This window comes from Cyphomyrmex costatus, unplaced genomic scaffold, assembly GCF_001594065.2.
Source record: "Cyphomyrmex costatus isolate MS0001 unplaced genomic scaffold, Ccosl1.0 scaffold17, whole genome shotgun sequence".
Taxonomy (NCBI): domain Eukaryota; kingdom Metazoa; phylum Arthropoda; class Insecta; order Hymenoptera; family Formicidae; genus Cyphomyrmex; species Cyphomyrmex costatus.
In genome coordinates this window covers 625,842-642,946 of record NW_017275715.1, presented here as the reverse complement: position 1 = coordinate 642,946, position 17,105 = coordinate 625,842, and the positions used below count along the sequence as shown (strand labels likewise).

At 32.8% G+C, this 17,105-nt stretch overlaps 2 protein-coding genes across 3 annotated transcripts; one reads left to right on the top strand and one right to left on the bottom strand.

Moving 5' to 3' along the window:
* Window positions 1-5,462: 5,462 nt before the first annotated feature.
* Atg4b (Autophagy-related 4b) lies at window positions 5,463-12,147 on the top strand. Of its 2 annotated transcripts, XR_001940658.1 has the most exons (8): window positions 5,764-5,800; window positions 8,399-8,572; window positions 8,853-9,197; window positions 9,523-9,786; window positions 10,173-10,414; window positions 10,666-10,827; window positions 11,037-11,550; window positions 11,909-12,147. XR_001940658.1 is itself a non-coding variant. In XM_018537330.1 (7 exons), exons 1-7 carry the CDS (start codon window positions 5,764-5,766, stop codon window positions 11,214-11,216), a joined length of 1,404 nt encoding a protein of 467 aa, XP_018392832.1. In that variant the 5' UTR covers window positions 5,463-5,763; the 3' UTR covers window positions 11,217-11,643. The 2 variants fall into 2 exon arrangements, 1 of the variants encoding a protein (XP_018392832.1); XM_018537330.1 differs by lacking the exon at window positions 11,909-12,147 and having other exon boundaries at window positions 5,463-5,800; window positions 11,037-11,643.
* Window positions 12,148-12,693: 546 nt separating this feature from the next.
* On the bottom strand, window positions 12,694-17,095 carry Ak3 (Adenylate kinase 3). The gene is made up of 4 exons (XM_018537332.1): window positions 16,491-17,095; window positions 14,438-14,557; window positions 14,161-14,333; window positions 12,694-13,671 (listed from the first exon to the last, which is right to left on the bottom strand). Exons 1-4 carry the CDS (start codon window positions 16,660-16,662, stop codon window positions 13,465-13,467), a joined length of 672 nt encoding a protein of 223 aa, XP_018392834.1. The 5' UTR covers window positions 16,663-17,095; the 3' UTR covers window positions 12,694-13,464.
* Window positions 17,096-17,105: the final 10 nt, after the last annotated feature.

Here is a 17,105-nt window from a genome sequence, read left to right as displayed (position 1 = left end):
TTCACAATACAGAAAAAAGAAGGATTTCAAAATTTAAGTATACAGTTTGAGATTATAATAAAAATTCAAAGTTCTAACGACTGAAATTAAAGGATTATGTAATTTAAAACGTTGTGGAAAACATTAGTTATAAATAATTTGTCCTGATTCCATTGGCTTCGCGAATACCAATTACAGATAAAGATAGGCGGTAATCAATTGCATGGTTATCGCAATGATAAACCGTAATTATTGTTGTCTGGGCGTGACATTAATTTGCAGAACCTCGATAAATAACGACGACCACGGTTTGTATAATCGATGACTCATTGTCAGTCAAATAAACTCTCGCGCTCTCTCGCGCTATAATTGATTCTCTGTCATAATAAATTGTAATTAAGTACAATTGTAATTAAATGTCACTGGTAACGAGAAAAAGTTTTTGACGCTGTGAAATATACGTATATAGCTGTATATTATTGTATTATATCGCTTTTAACAACGTTATTTTATATTTTGGCAGTGGCGGAGAAGTAAAAAAAAAGGGAATATATAAGAACTGAAAAATCCAAAGTGATGTGTAACAACAAACTTTAGCAATGCCTTTCCCGAAAATTAATCAAAATTGAAAAAAATTATTCGCAAAGAATTTCTCGCAAAACCGTCACCGAATCTTCACAAATGAAAAGATGCTCATTAATTAAACCGTCGACCTACATCGTTCTTAATCCGTATCTTCGGAAACGATCGATATTATGCACTAATTATTAATCGCTTCACACCGTGTAATTACTCCAAGAGTTCTCGTCATTTGTTCTGAAAAACCTGCTAAAAGACATTCTAATCGGTCTGTCACTTCCGCGAGAAAGAATTGCCGTTTCCAAAGATTTTCAGCTTATAATTAGAAAAGTTTTATTTCCTTTTAAACGGACTACAATCCCAGCTATAACTTTTATGTCCTGCGTAATGCAAAAGACATTTAAAAAATAGAATTTGATAGAGAAGATATACAAAAACACAGCACGTACATATAAAAATATCTACAATATAAAATATACTCAGTAAAAAATATACCGTATATACATATAGTCTGTAAAACCGAAGTGTTAATTTAATGAAACTGCTAAAATATAATGTGTTTGTGTTCTCCGTATACTTTGTATTAAATTGATATTTAATATTTTTTAATGTTAAAATAACAATATATGATAATTTATGAACCAGAAAATAAATAAAAATAATATAGTTTTAAAACATAAATTGTAAGATAAATTAATAAAGTGTAAGTACATGTAAATTTTACTAAAGAAATACGTTTCCACAATTTATTTCCAAATCGTATCAAAATGTTTCATTTCTGTATTCATTTTCACCATAATATCTGTATTACTTATTAACATATTTATTTTGTAGGTCATTTATAGGTATTAATATTAAAATTTGGGTGAATTGTTTAGGAGACGTGAAATATGTTAAATATGACATAAATTTTCCAACTACCATATGTAAAATAATAGGCACATATATTATATGTAGGTACAAACGTACATCAAAATACGAGGTGCATAAAATTATAAATAGAATTCTATTCTGACACCTGACGTGAATTGTCGTTTAAAATGAATTCAACGAATTTTCAATTTGAAGACAAGATCGTCGGATGTTTGTTCTGAAGTGGCACGAAAGGGCTCGAAGTTGCGTCCGATTTTCCAATCGCGCTTTGTGTCCCAGAATTATTGGTCTCACGTTCAATCGCGAGCGTTCCAAGTGGTTCTTTAAACAGAATATATATTCCCGATATCTCTGTGAGACTGTTTTGAGGAGAGTTTATAACGAAAAGAGACCGCAGGTTAATAGGACGTCTTATTGATCCTCCACAGGGCGCCTCTGGAACTGCAACTGGAGAATATTGCGTGATCAAGGGCGATTTCTTTCAACGTCTTTTGCTCCGTTTAATGAGGAGTGGAATATATATATATATATGTGTATATATATTGTTATAAATGGCGCACCATGCCGTGCTTTGGTTCAACGCGCCAGTTTTCGAAGATCTCCCCTTGAGGCACCAATAACTTGGCATCGCCTATGCGTGCGCGATAAGATAATATCGAAATCGTATTCATTATTCTCGTTGATAAGAAAAAATAATACATTTCGAAGTAGTAAATGTAGGTAAATGGGAACAAATAAAGCGCTGCAAAAATTTATTTTAAATAAAAATATCGAGAGAGAGAGAGAGAGAGAGAGAGAGAGAGAGAGAGAGAATTGCTATTTATTTTTCGTTCTAGGATTTAGTTCTCAGTCCTGTATGTATGTGAAACACATTATTATATGTACAAGATTATACTTTAAACACAGAAATTTGGAGACACGGTTTCGTACAATATACGGCTAAAAAGCTTTACAACAATAAAGAAATAAATTTAAAAAAATTTTATAATAAAGTAAAAATAAAGGCAAAATAAAAAAGTATGTAGGTATGAAAGTGTAGTGTGTGTGTGTGTGTGTGTGTGTGTGTGTACGAGTATTATATGTATAAAATTTGTGTAAGGAGTATAGAATTTGTGTAAGGAGTATAGAATTTATTATGTATAGATGTAATCTAAACAAAAAGTGTAGCAAAAGCAGAAAATTCAGTACCATTAATCACGACTAGAAGTTAACAAGTATTAAAATTTGTTTTTTTAAACTCACTTGGAAATTCAGAGTTTCGAGTCTTAGGAGGAATAAAATTTTATAATTCAGTCATATAACGTTTAAATGTAAGAAAAAAGGAGGAGAAATCGTCAGGAGTCATCGCGTTAAATTAATATATCAGATATATCTTCTATAAAAAATTCGATATCTCTATAAAGTCCGTTCTTATTTTAAAATCGTCTTAAGTAATGTTTTAAGTTAAAATGCAAATGGTTCTGTGATTGGTTTACGACATCTTAAGACTGTACTTAAAACCGTCTTAAATATAAAAACTGACTATGAATACCGGTTTATATGTGTAACTATAAAAAAAAAACGAATTACAGATATATGCAGAGTATTATCTTTGAGGAGGGTTGGAGATGTAGTACTAGCTCTCGTTTTATGAGAACTGTTATTAGCCCTCTAAACAGAGAGCTAGTAAAACATCCCAATAAAAAAGTAATATATACTTCGGAAACAAATTAAGGGTGGTCATATTTTGGCTGTTACGCTACTGGATGGGTGGAGAGTGAGAGAGTGAGAGAGAGAACGACAATGTACTTCTAAGTATTATTAACATATCGATCAATATTCTCAAATGTATAAATTTTCCTGTTTATCTTTATTACTTATCCTGTTGATATTTATTACGTTCAAAATAAGATGTGAGATATATATTGTTAAATTGTAGATAATGTCAATTAAGTTATTATTCAATTTGAGTTATTTTTAATCGTTTCTGTAGGTTTCTATCTTAATGTGCTGTTAACTTAATTAAAATAATAAAGTTAAAAAATTTATTTCAAGAAAAGGTGTTAAATTTAATTGGCAAATTTGCTTTAATATGAACGTTGTTTACTTTGAAACTAATTAGTGGATTAACTTACATTTTGCGTGTATGTTAAAAATAACAAAATGTTCTTTAACTCGAAGGATATATAGAGTTGCCACCTCCTCTGATATATCTAACAGTATACTGTGTTCTAGTACTCCAATTCTGTAACTCTTAACTTTTAACAACAGCGTCGATGTCGTTGTATTGTTGAGTACTATATGTGTGATAAAAAAAAACAATTGCACAATGACAATATAACGATACCAAACTGTCATTAAGAGTTATAGAATTGGGGTACTGGAACACGGCATTGCGCATTGTCGTAGATTCTTATGTAAAAAATATATTATTCTATCATCCTATACTTTGTTTTCTTATCACGTTCAAAATAAACTCGTATACGTGCAACAACATAATGTATTTCAAATATTCCTTTTTCGTTTCAAATATTTGTGTAAATTTTTAATTATCTATTTATTAGATATATAATATGTAAAAGATATATTTAGATATTATATTATATAATATATTAAATACATTAATTATACATAATAATAATACATATGTCTAAATATAATCTAAGCCCAAAGAAAAAAATTGTATACATATATAAAATATGTCTATATATGTATAAATTTTTTTAAATATAATTCATTTTTATATATATAATCAGTATAATTATATGTAATTTTATATATGAAACACATTTGTTCCCGGAAGTATATATTTATATATAATTAATATAATATTCATATATTAATATTATATTAATAATATATTTTATGATATTTGTATTATATTATGTCGTATTATACGTATCTAATTATTATAAAAATATGTTTGTCATACTATTTACGCGTAAATTAGATTGCTAATAATATATATCTTATATTGACTATATCAACGATATCTTGTTCAATTTTTGAGCTTCAAAGGATTTATCTCAAAAAGCTTAATAAATAACATTTTCCTCCCCTCTCTCTCTCTCTCTCTCGCTCTCGCTCTCTCTTCCTTTCCACAATACAAATGAAACAACAATTATCGATCGTCAATCATGATTGTTATTACATGCCGCCATAGTGGTTGCTTTAAAATTTCATGACATAATATTCAAGAGAAAAAAAGGGGTGAGACAGAAAAAGCGGAAAAAAATATTTCAAAAATATATACCATTTTCAAAAATATTCCATTTCAACAGTGTTCGCGGTCAGATAACAGACCGATCCGATTTCCTAGATACGTGATTTCCTCGCGTTATTGAATTCGCCCCTCACCACCAAGTCGATCCTTCTCCGTCACACCTGCAATTAATCGAACGCGCTCGCCTAGTTCTGCGTCGTGAAGTTGTGCACCGCGGTGCAGTCCGCGGCGGTTTCGCGCATGCGCAGCGTCGACACGCAGTCGCGCATTCGAGATGCGTTTCATACTTCCTCGATTGTGTATTATAAAATAAGATAAAAAAATAAGCAAATTCAGTAGAGTACTTTTAATTTTATTGATTAGCGCTTAATGAATTTATTCACTTTTGTAATTCTTATCTTATTTTAAGGTAGTATCTATCTTTGAACTTCTAAGGGACTAATTATGTATCTTGAAAGGAAGTAAAAATTAGAAAAGTAAGCAAATTCTTTAGATGTTAATCAATAATTTATAAATATTTTAATTATAAATGTTTAATTATATTTAATTATAAATATTTATCTAATTATGAATATTTTAATTATAAATTTGTCATAATATTTAATTATAAATACTTTAAAATGATTTTGCTTACTTTTGTAATTTTTATCTCATTTCAAGATACACAATCGTGTATCAAGCTTGAAATTCGAAACTGTCAACGGCGGGAAGGGGAGGGGGCCGCGGGAGCCCGCTCGCGTTCGAACTAGACACTCCACTGGCGCGACGCGCCCGCCGCGCATGCGCCGAAACTTCTGGCTGCCGTAATGTAACGACGCCGTTGCCGCGTATTGCCGAGTGCAGCAAGGGGGAAAGATTCTGATCGGAGTCAACAACGCCGTCGCCTCGTGCCGATCGACGACGATGCACGACACCGGGCATCGCGTCGACGTCCCCTAGAAGTCGACATCGCCAAGGGAGAGGCACAAGTCATTCAGAACAACTCGCACGAGCACGAAAATGTGATCGCCTCGTCGTCTTCCCGTCCCGTCAATAACGCAACGTTCGACATCCGAACGCAGTTGGAGTCACCTGCGCGTTCAAATTCCACCACATTTCGCAACGCCAACTTCACTTCGTTCACGCGAATCATGAACGGGCAAGTGCAGTCGTCGCGAGAGAGGTTAGGTGGGTAAACATGTTTGCTGTTTACATCCCGCTCCCCCAACGACTAGCTGTCAATGGGCCGGTTCCGCCGGTTCCCAGAATCCTCAGCCCCGCGGTTTCAGATTCTTTTTTTTTCCTCTGCTTTCCTCACTTCTTTTGTCCCTCTCCTTTTTTCGACATGCTCGAACTCGTATTCGACTCGTTCGGTTCGAGTTTGGATTGACATGCTGTGGCTGACAGTGCGAGGACTGCGAGGCCTAGTTTGCATTGTTTCTACGTGGAGAACGATCGAAGCGCACCACCTTTGTCTTGGCAAAATTGAATAGATTAGACGTATACTATATAGATACATATAGATTATTATAGATAATATCTATTTTTTATTATAGTTTAGTACTTTAGTTTTTGTTACAATCATATAATAAAGTAAATAATGGACACTAAATAGAACCTTTTTGAGAATCTTGTTTGATTCTGTCGGATTTCTAAGATTGAGCAGATGTCAGCAAGCTGTGAAATTGATTGAGCTAAAATTGAAACATTCAGAAAATCTTTCTGTTTGTTTCTGTTGGATTTTGAAGATTTGAGCGAAAGTTACCAAGCCATGGATTAAGCCAAACGGAAAATTACACAATGTAAAGGTATTATAAAAATATTAAATCCAAAATAAGTCATAATCATAGAAACAGAGATCGAAATAAGATCATGTATTGGAAAGAGTTCATGGATAGATCAGAATTTTCTAGTTGAATATATATTGTGAGAAAGAGAGAGAGGTATTCTAGTTGATGTAGTCAGAATTTGGATAGTTAAAATTTTCTGAATCATTCATTTCAACCAGAATTTTTTCCAGTATGGAAATTGACTGCTCAGATACAACATAATTCCAGCTGTTAAAATTCTGTATAGCACACTTATTTGAAAGATTTAGAAAAGTCTTAAGAACATCCTTAATATGTTTAGAGGATATCAGGATGTCTTTAGAACGCCTTAGAAATCTATGATGTATGGTATGTTTTATTTTTATATTTTTTTATTAGTTTATTCTTTTTGACTATACTACGCTCGTACTTAATATGAAATAGCTACATATTTGAAATTTGACGAAAGCGAAATAAAAAGCTTCAATGCAATCCAGTGTGGCGACAAAGAAGTCTTCATATATTTTCCATTAGCCTGTTTTGTGTCGCTGCATTACACTACATAAAATTTTCTATCTCGCTTTTGCAAACTTCAATATTTATCTATTTTATTTTAAGTGCAACAAGTGTACTACATTATTACTAGTCCAGCTACAAAGAACAGATGTCATGTCTGTCTTTTTTTTTCTGTAAAAAAAAAAACAATGTCTCACTCCGACTTTTTATTCTCTTCCATGTTTCTCTTTTGACAAAGCAGACGTGGTGATTCATGAATCAACAGATACAGTTAATTCATAACACATGTAATGCAGAAAATTATCTTTTCTTTTTTAAGGCAGTTCTCTCTCTTATCCCAGTGTTAGCTGTTATTATCACTGTTTTAACCGTGTGTAAATTTAAACAGTGAATTGAGTACACTGTAATTAACTCTGACGTGTCGCATATATTATGAGATAAGGCAAGAATGCAGCGATCCCAGCGTCGTACCCTTCTCTTAATTTGTTTACCTTAATGATTTATATGTTATAACAGTCCCCGCGGCCGACAGCAGGTGCTTGCAATTCTACCACTCTTTGTAGTCTCTATAGTCAGGAATATTCCGAATATCAGGTGTGAGACACTATTTGTGAGCAAAATAATCTTAATAAAATAACTAATATTAATATATAACTTCTCTGTAACGTACGTAATGTGTCTGTGTGTGCAATGTATTATTAAGCTTATACAAGGTACTCAGTAGACTGAATGTTCAAATTGACATGCAATTAACAAGACGGTGATAATAATTGCTAACATTTGGGATGGATAGATTCTTCTTTTAAAAGGCAAGAACAAGTCCGATACTTTCATTTAGGAAATAAAAAAGGAAGGAGGAAATGGAAAGTGAAAGTATGACCAGACACATATCTTTACTCATTTTAAAATTTGCAATCATGATTTTTATCTTCTCCTTTATAATCAGGTCTCTGAAGAGGAATTCGAAAAGGTGAAAGCACATTGATTGAAATACAATAGAACAAATAGGACTTAAAGAATAATTAATAGAAATTAAAAATGATATAAAGAGATACTTTATTAATTAATAAACCGAAATGCAACGGATGTAATAAAGTGGCGCAGCAAAAAGCCAAAGTTCGAAAAAGTTAAGCTGTTTGGTTTGTTCTATATTAATGAAAATCTCATTAACTTTGACTTTTGACCTTTTTACTGATTTAATATTTTACCTCGAGTTAAAGTCCTTGAGTATTAATTGCTAAACATTTGAAAAAGTTTTTTTTTTTTTTAGAAATTTTAAAGATAGACGGTTAGATCAACACTGCAAAATTATAAAGTAATCTGCTATCGCTGTTCTATTTTAATAAAAATAATATAGAAAAATAAAGCCGCAATAAAATGAAAAAAACTTAACGTTACACAGATGAATGAAATATTTTTTAAGATATTGATTTCAAGATAATAACAACAAATATCTTTCTAGGTGGTTTCGGTCCCATGAATCTTGGATTATTTTCCGGGATGATCACTACGGATCGTGTTCCTACCATTCAGTCATTCAACTCGGACGTTGAGTTAGATGACAGCATGGCCGCGACGGAAGTCGACAGCAAAGTCAAAACGAAATTGCTCTCTATGTGGAACAATGTTAAATATGGTACATATATCGAACATTTTGCAGACAAAATTTTATATAAAGATATTTCATACTTTGATTATTTATCTTATTAAGATTCCCATCATAAATTATTATAAAATATTACAAATTTATGAAATCATTATATTTAATATTAAGTAATTATAACAGTATATAATATTATAATTTAATATTAGATTGTCATCTTATTAATAACAAAGGCATTTGATGAATTTGTACGTAATAATACAAAAAATATTGCGAGAAATACCGAATTAAATATATATATTTTTTATAACAGGTTGGACTGTGAAGATGAAGACGAACTTCTCTAAGGAATCTCCCGTGTGGTTGTTAGGACAGTGTTATTTGAAGAAGTCAGAATATCCCTTAGAGAGAGCATCAGAAGCATTAGAGCCAGTTGGAACGGGTAGTCAGGTCTCCTTGGCGATGGATGCCACGAATTTCGAGAATACCATAGAGGAATTCAAGAGGGATTTCATGTCGCGTCTTTGGTTAACATACAGACGCGAATTCCCAATCCTAAACGGCTCCACCTTTACCACGGACTGCGGTTGGGGCTGCATGCTACGTAGTGGGCAAATGATGCTGGCGCAAGCATTAGTCTGTCATTTTCTCGGACGGGGTAATTATTTCTCTTTTTAAAATTTATTTTGTCGATGTTGAAAAGATTCATTGGACTTCTTTAATTTCGCAAGACTTCAAAATGATTGGTTTAGTTTCTTCTAAAAGCACAAAATTGGAAAATTTGTTTCTAGATAAAGTCAATATATGTAAATTTTAAATATAACTAAATTACAATAAAAAATACTTAAATTATTCTTAATATTTATAAATTTAAAATTGTAATTTTGTTTCCGCGATTTATTTGATAAACACACAGTAAATCTTTTGCATGAATTTGACTTTTATTAAATTGAATAATAAATTTTTTTCCTGATTTTATGCAGAGTGGAGATGGCGACCGGAACAATCGACTGACGAGAGCAGTCATCGGATGATTATTAAATGGTTCGGCGATCAACCAACGCCGGAATCTCCGTTCTCCATACATAAGCTTGTGTCACTCGGCGCTTCGAAGGGGAAACGGGCGGGTGATTGGTACGGTCCCACCTCGGTCGCACATCTCTTGTGTCAGGCTATGGAACGCGCCAGCGAGGATCCCAACAGTAAACTCAATCAGTTGGCGGTATACGTCGCTCAAGATTGTGCAGGTTGGTATCAACGAATGCAGCGTGACACATAAAAGTATTAACTTTTTATTTTAGTTTAATTTGCCGAAAAACTGACAAACACGTGACATTTGAGTCTGTGTGTATTACATTCATAAAAAGAAGTTTAAAAAACGTTTAATTATATAGATAGTTGAAAAAATTTTAAATAATTATTTTTTATTCTATTAAAAATATAAAATTTTCTATGATAATATATATAAAACAAAATTCCTCAAAAATTATATATTAAAAGTAGGATATTAATAATTTTTTTTCATAGAGGAGAGAATTTATTAAAAGTTTTGCAGATCTAATAGGAATTCCGCTGTTCATTTTATTATGTTATGCATGAAATCGTCGATAATAATCGTCGAATATTTTTTCAGTGTATATGCAAGATGTCGAAAATGTTTGCTGCACTTCAGACGGTAGACGAAAGGCATTGATACTCTTAGTACCCTTGAGACTCGGCGCCGATAAGCTAAACCCTGTTTACGCGCCTTGTTTGACATCACTGTTGACATTGGACACATGTATTGGCGTGATCGGTGGCCGACCGCGACATTCGCTCTATTTCATTGGCTATCAAGACGACAAACTGATCCACTTGGATCCGCATTATTGTCAAGTAACATTAAATTTTTTAGAAAGTAAATATCAATGTCTAAAATATATAATTTGCCTTATTTAATGTTCGAATTCTTAGTTTTTATTTTTCGTCTTTTGTTTACTTCATCCTTAAGTTAGAGAGGCATACATTTTTTTTCAGTTTATTTTTCGTTCTGTGTAGTTTTGTTTTCTGTGTAGATATTTTCTCTCAAAATAGATTTTAACTTGGAATTTTTTTAATGTAATTGATTTATTTACTCACTTGTTCAGGAGACCGTTGATGTTGAAGGAAATGAAAAATTTCCGTTAACAAGTTTCCACTGCACATCACCGAGAAAGATGTTACTCTCGAAGATGGACCCCAGTTGTTGCGTAGGCTTCTATTTTCCTGACAAGGAGTCACTCACCGACTTTATGGAAACAATTCAACAGGTAAATATGAACACATTGTTAATTTGAGCACATTTGAATTTAAAACAGTTTAAACAAACAAAAAGAAATAACATCGGTATATTTAACAACTCTTTGCATATTAGAGATAAAAAATAATTAAAACAAAATTAAATATATAAGCATAAGGTATCTATAAATAAAGAAAGAAGGATAAAATAGAAATGATTTCTATTTCGTTAACGTTGCAGTTCGTGATACCGAATCAGAATATAGACTACCCGATGTTCCTGTTCTGCGAGGGAAGCGGCAAGGATCTACAGCAAGGAATTGAGGTCGTTGAGGGTCTTCTGCCGTCTTCAAGTAGATTCGGTCATGACAGCATGGAAGACGATCTGTATGAGTGTGAGGAGTTCGAGTTGCTACACTAACAACATAAAAAAGGGAGGAAAGAAAAGGACGAAGCGGGGGTACAATACACGCGATTCCGTGATCATGTCCGTGGGAGTTACTCTCGCGAGAACATCTCTGCGTCTTTACCTGTTCGTCTATTCACTTTGCAACAGTAATTTCTTTTCGTATATTCGCTTCTACAGAGCGCATGTAGGAAAACAGCGAACTGGATATATCATTATGAAAAGGATAAGGCGCTTAGAATTGGGGGAGGACTGGCGCATTCTCGTCGATCTCAATGCGTGAATGAAAACAGGATTTGAGTTAACTCAATGACCAGTTACTGTTGCTTATGAGATAAGACAGCAAAAGGTTATTCCCAACATTAGTACAAGTCATTCGATTAAGTTGATTCATTCATACTTCTGATTAATATGTATATATATGCATATATATATATGTATATGTATGTGTATGTGTATGTATATATATATATATATATATATATATATATGTGTATGTATGCAATATTATTATGATGCATAACATTTCTTGTTACATATAATCTCGAAATTGACGACTATTGATCATTAATAATGGCTAATATGACTTAATATTGCAACAATATTGTTACAAAACATTTTTGTTAATCTTGAATTTAACGTGCGTTAAATTCTGTTAAATTGTTGAAAAATTTATAATTGTACATTTTGCGTAATTCTGTTTCTAGATATGTTGTAAAAAAATTCCGGGCGGATAAAATGCGACGATTCTTGAAAGTCTGATTCATTTAAAGGAAAGTTTGATAAGACGTTAATTTATTTATTTATTTATTTATAATTGAGTTATTCTTGAGTAACTCTTCTGCCTTGAAAAAGGAATAAAGAGGGATTTGAGGAACGTGAACATGGTATATACAGGGTGAAGCATCTAATAGTGTATGTCTAAATATTTATTTAGAAAAAATTTGATATTTGTACCTATTTATAGATACAAAAATAAAAAATGATATATTAGAATATTTATCTAAAAAAAAAAGCGAAATTTTTTAAATCTCAAAATCTATTACCTTGACCGAGTCTTTTTTTTCCTTGTTATTCCTATGAACTAAATTACTTCATCTTTAATGATATTTTCAAGGACAAAAAACATTTACAGTAAAATAGAGTAGAATAAATTAAAGAATAAATTAGAGTGAAGCACAATTCATTTTGTGCTTCAAGATAACTAATAAATAAATGTAATAATAACGTATGAGATGCTTGATCAATGACAAATAAATCTAGAATATTCTCTTTAAAGTGTAAGATTTAAAAATAGAAAAACAAGAGTAAAATAAAACAAAAAGATTAAAGAATCATTTAGATGTACACTTTTTTTAGCTGCCTTGCACTGTATATGTATGTATGCGTGTATATGCATATATATATGCGTATATTGTACTTATACTGTTGAATATGTATACAATATATTGAACATTGTTATATATATATATATATATATATATCTTACAACTGTAACGCTATACGCTCGAAATAAAATAAGAACAAGTGTGTGACGATTACGCCATCTCAGAAATATATCATCGACCATTTGAACGATAATTCCTACTTTGTAATTTGTACTATACTTCGGACTTTAGCCAAACAATAGCAGCAACAGTTCGTCATGCAAGTGCTAAGTCACGGAAACAAAAGATAATTCGGTTCAGTGCCTTTAGTTACCATGAAATCTCGTTGCATCACCTAAGCATTCCGCATCGGGAATCTCTACGAAAGCCTATTATGGTCGACACGATATCGCGCGTATTTACAACCTAATGACATTGACGCTTGTGTGCGTTCCTGCGTGCGTAAGAGAGCTCCGCGCGGATTGCGCTGTAGTACATGTTCTGTCTATTGTCGTAAGATAAAGAAACAATTGTCGGACGAGCGTATTTCCATTTGTTACTCGAGATCGCGTGAGATGAGCAAATTGCAGGTCTCAAGTAGGTCTGAATAGATTTGTCCGTTTTCATACTTATATAAAGAATACGAGAATATTTTTAGGCGTATGTTATCTAATCTAATGAGAAATCTATATCTATTTAATCCAATTTAATTCTTAGGCAGATATAAGAGAATTAGATGTAAATTTAATATCCAAAAATCTGTTTTTTCAGAGATTTCTATCGAAAAAAAAGAAATTTTCGAACAAATCTAGGTAGACCTATTTGGAAAACAGAACCGTCTGCGCGATTATCCGACATTCGAATAGAGTTATCTAAAAATTCGATCTCTCTGAAGCTCAACAGTATTGTGCCACGCAATTCCTGATCGCCGGCCACATTTCGTTGGTAGTGTTGCCGTGAAACTCCTTCAGTACTCCAATTTCACGATAAAACTGCAAGACTGGCTCGGTTTTCGTCGCGTAGTCCTGCAGTCTCTTCTGCACGACTTCTGGTTTGTCATCTTCCCTTTGACATAACGACTCACCCGTTACGTCATCTTTGCCCTACAAAAAATACGATAAAATTAATATTAAATTATTAAAATTTTTATTAAATTACAAAATATTATTACACTATTATTATATAAATAATAATTACCGGCAAAATATTCTACTCTCGTTATAAGTGAAATATAGACCGTATTTTTTATTATATTAGATCAAAATATTGTATAATAAGCTCTATCGTATTACAGCCTTGGCCAAAAGTATAAAGCACTCCTCTCCCCTTCACAAATTAACGTTTTATATCTGACGAAAAATAAATTTAAAAACCATTTTTTATGAAAAATAATATATATTTATTTTTATAATTTTTATATTTTTAAATTTTTCTTTGGATTTTATTGCCACTTTTTCCAAGAAAATGTCATAAATTAAACTTTATATTTATGGCCAAATAATTAATAGATTATAATAAGAATTCAGTAACCCTCTCGGCTTGTTTCAGCTTGCTTTTCAATGAAATAGATATACGCTCGTTACGCTGATTACCGGCACTCGTGGATCGTTGAAGCCGATGTTATAGACCCTACCACTGGGCAGATGAACCCATCTGCTTTTAACGCGGTCCAGAATGACGGTGGTGGGCACCACGAGATTCAACACAAGATTGATTGGATGTAGTCTCTGCAATCGCTCCGCCTGCGTCAACGTCCTCGGGAATCCTGCCAAGATATTTGTTCGCGTTTAGAACAGATGGCAGGTTCACGGCTTCAAGAGAGTGACCTCGGCCTCGTGACGAGGTCAGAATCATTTCCTTTCCACTCACCGTCCAGCAGCCAATTCTGATCCGCCATCGATCCGATCTCGTCACCGATAAGAGATATCATCGTGTTGTCTGGAACGAAGCTACCGCTATCTATGTACTTTTTTACTTCCTTGCCTAGATCTGCAAATGAGACATTTTCTAGTATACATCAATGTTATAATTTGATATTCATTAATATAACTGTTGCGTACAACGTATGTAATATTATATTTATATTGTCGAATGTAAAATTATAACACTGATGTTGTGCTGCTGTTAGTGGATTATCTAAGAACGCTTGGCCAATGGGAGTAGCTCTTTCTTTCATTAAATTATACTATATAATAATCGTAAAAATTTTGATATATTAAAAATATCATATTTGAAGGATGTTTTTAAAATTAACGAACCGATAAACTTACAATCTTTCAAGCATCGATAATGATGAATAGGAACACACAAACGCAGAATTTTTATTTTATATTAAAATCTTAGAATTTATTAGAATTGCATCATGAAGTTCTAAGATTGTATAAAACTATAATCAAAATAGAGCGATTGTGATTAGAGCAAAGCAATTACCGATTGTTTTGCTTTTATTGACTGAAAAGTAATCGTCATTCACAATCACGCAATCATTAGTATGATTACGATTTAATACATATGTTGAAAAATTGCCAGAATAATACCAGATTAATATTAATATAATATATATCGTATGTGTGTGTGTGTGTGTGTGTATGTGTGTTATAATAAATTGTACACATATTTAAAAAATATATAATATATATAAGGTGTCATAAATACGTTTGAAAATTTTGTGAGTATATTTCTGGATAAAACGAAAGAACAAATGTTTCTATAAACTTACATCGCAAATGTGCGTTCGTTATCAAATTAATAGACAACAATGCGCTAGTCATGTCATGCGTATCAGCGTATGTCGTGTCATGCTTAGGTAAGAAGGTAGGATAGAGAATATGCTCTTTGAGCATTTCACGTAAATAAAAAAAAATCACCCCTGAAAAACTTTTAAATAAAGTCACTATTATTTTTAGGAGTATTCGTTCTTTCTTTTCCAAAAATACCTCCCAAAATTTTAAAACACTTATAATTCGCTTTATGTATGTTATATAATGTACATTAATATTTTAAGTATGTGTATAGTAAAATATTAAATATAAAATATTAATCTTTATATTACATAATGTATATTAACAGTATTAATATTTTAAATGCATTACAGTCTATTAACATTAATATAAAACAAGAAAAATGTAATTAAAGATGGACAGAAAAAACTTCATCGAAATCAATAATTTAAACGTACACGTTATCGCAGTTTACACGGAATTAATCGTGTATGATTAAAATTAATTTATGTAGAATGTTGATGAAATTGGATAAAATTCTATGATAATGTGATGGTATCGAAGATAAGATTAAACGTGAGTAACGTATCTTATCGAAACAGATAAGAATTCTGACATGTGTTTTTAAAATTAGTTAATTGATATTCGCTAATCGCATTATATCTTTTGAATTATATAACGACGCGAAAATGAAAATAATAATAAAGTTTCATGTTTACAAAATTGATTAATTGCGAACACATCATATTAAAATTAATGATAATATTGACAAAGGAAACTAGGTTAACGATAAAATTTCTATTAACGAAAAATAAAAAAAAATTCGAACTTTCCAAAGGAAACAACAACACGATAACGTAAAAATAAATTGTAAATGATTGAAAAAATGATTTAATGATCATTTCGGAGTCATCTTGACATCATTTTATTATAATATCATGACTTGTGTTCAGTTTGGGAATTTTACACAAATTCACTGTATCTTATCGCATATATCAATTCAATAATAAGACGAAAAATAGTGAGGAACTATTGAAAACTTTATAATGTAAAACTGTACAAAAAATAGCTTTGCAATGTAAAGCTTTTTATAAATGTAACAGTTAAATGCAATATGACGTAAAGTCTATATATATATCATATACAAGTATTTCAAAGAACATTCAGGGCAAAGGCCACCGTTGATGACGACGATGACGTACCAGTGCCGGCGGACACGTGGAACCGTAACCTGTCGCCGCTGGAGATGTGCGCGACGCCAAACTGCTGGACGATTCTGGAGGAGACGGTGCCCTTGCCGGACGCCGGCGCACCTAGTATGACGGCCCTGAGGACCGTCGCGGCGGCGGCTTGACACGTGGTGATCGCCACCATGGGGGGGGCCGCGGTCTACGAGACTAGCGATTCCCTACGTTCGGCAGCGGCGACGACGGTGACCGTCCGAGTGCCGCGGTGGTCTCGCATCGTCCACGCCGGACTGACTCTACCCTCAATATCCCTACTGCCTCCGCGTGGACTTTGACACGGTGTAAAGATCCGTGACACTCCGGCGAAGCGCCGTGACGCACTGTGACGTAACCGCGACGCGCCGTTTCGTAACGTTTGCGTCGCGTCGCGCAGACTCGAGCAGACAAAACGACGGATCATGATAACGTGTCAGAGATGACAGTATGACATCAATGTGAATCGTAACTGATTGAAAATTAAGCGACTCTTAATAATCATGTTCAAGCCACTTTGACGTCATCATGATATTTTGTTCCGTTTGAGGGCTGGATAAACGCCGAGAGAGATTGAATGACCCGCGTGACCCCTGG

What these genes read in the sequence shown, in the direction of transcription:
- Ak3 (XM_018537332.1), bottom strand. Translation starts at nt 16,662, where the DNA reads ATGGTGGCGATCACCACGTGTCAAGCCGCCGCCGCGACGGTCCTCAGG. An exon ending in TCAGAATTGGCTGCTGGACG is followed by an intron (nt 14,334 to 14,437) that starts GTGAGTGGAAAG and finishes ATATCTTGGCAG; the next exon opens with GATTCCCGAGGACGTTGACG. An exon ending in TCAACGATCCACGAGTGCCG is followed by an intron (nt 13,672 to 14,160) that starts GTAATCAGCGTA and finishes TATTTTTTGTAG; the next exon opens with GGCAAAGATGACGTAACGGG.
- Atg4b (XM_018537330.1), top strand. Translation starts at nt 5,764, where the DNA reads ATGAACGGGCAAGTGCAGTCGTCGCGAGAGAGGTTAG. An exon ending in GTCGTCGCGAGAGAGGTTAG is followed by an intron (nt 5,801 to 8,398) that starts GTGGGTAAACAT and finishes ATATCTTTCTAG; the next exon opens with GTGGTTTCGGTCCCATGAAT. An exon ending in TTATGGAAACAATTCAACAG is followed by an intron (nt 10,828 to 11,036) that starts GTAAATATGAAC and finishes TTAACGTTGCAG; the next exon opens with TTCGTGATACCGAATCAGAA.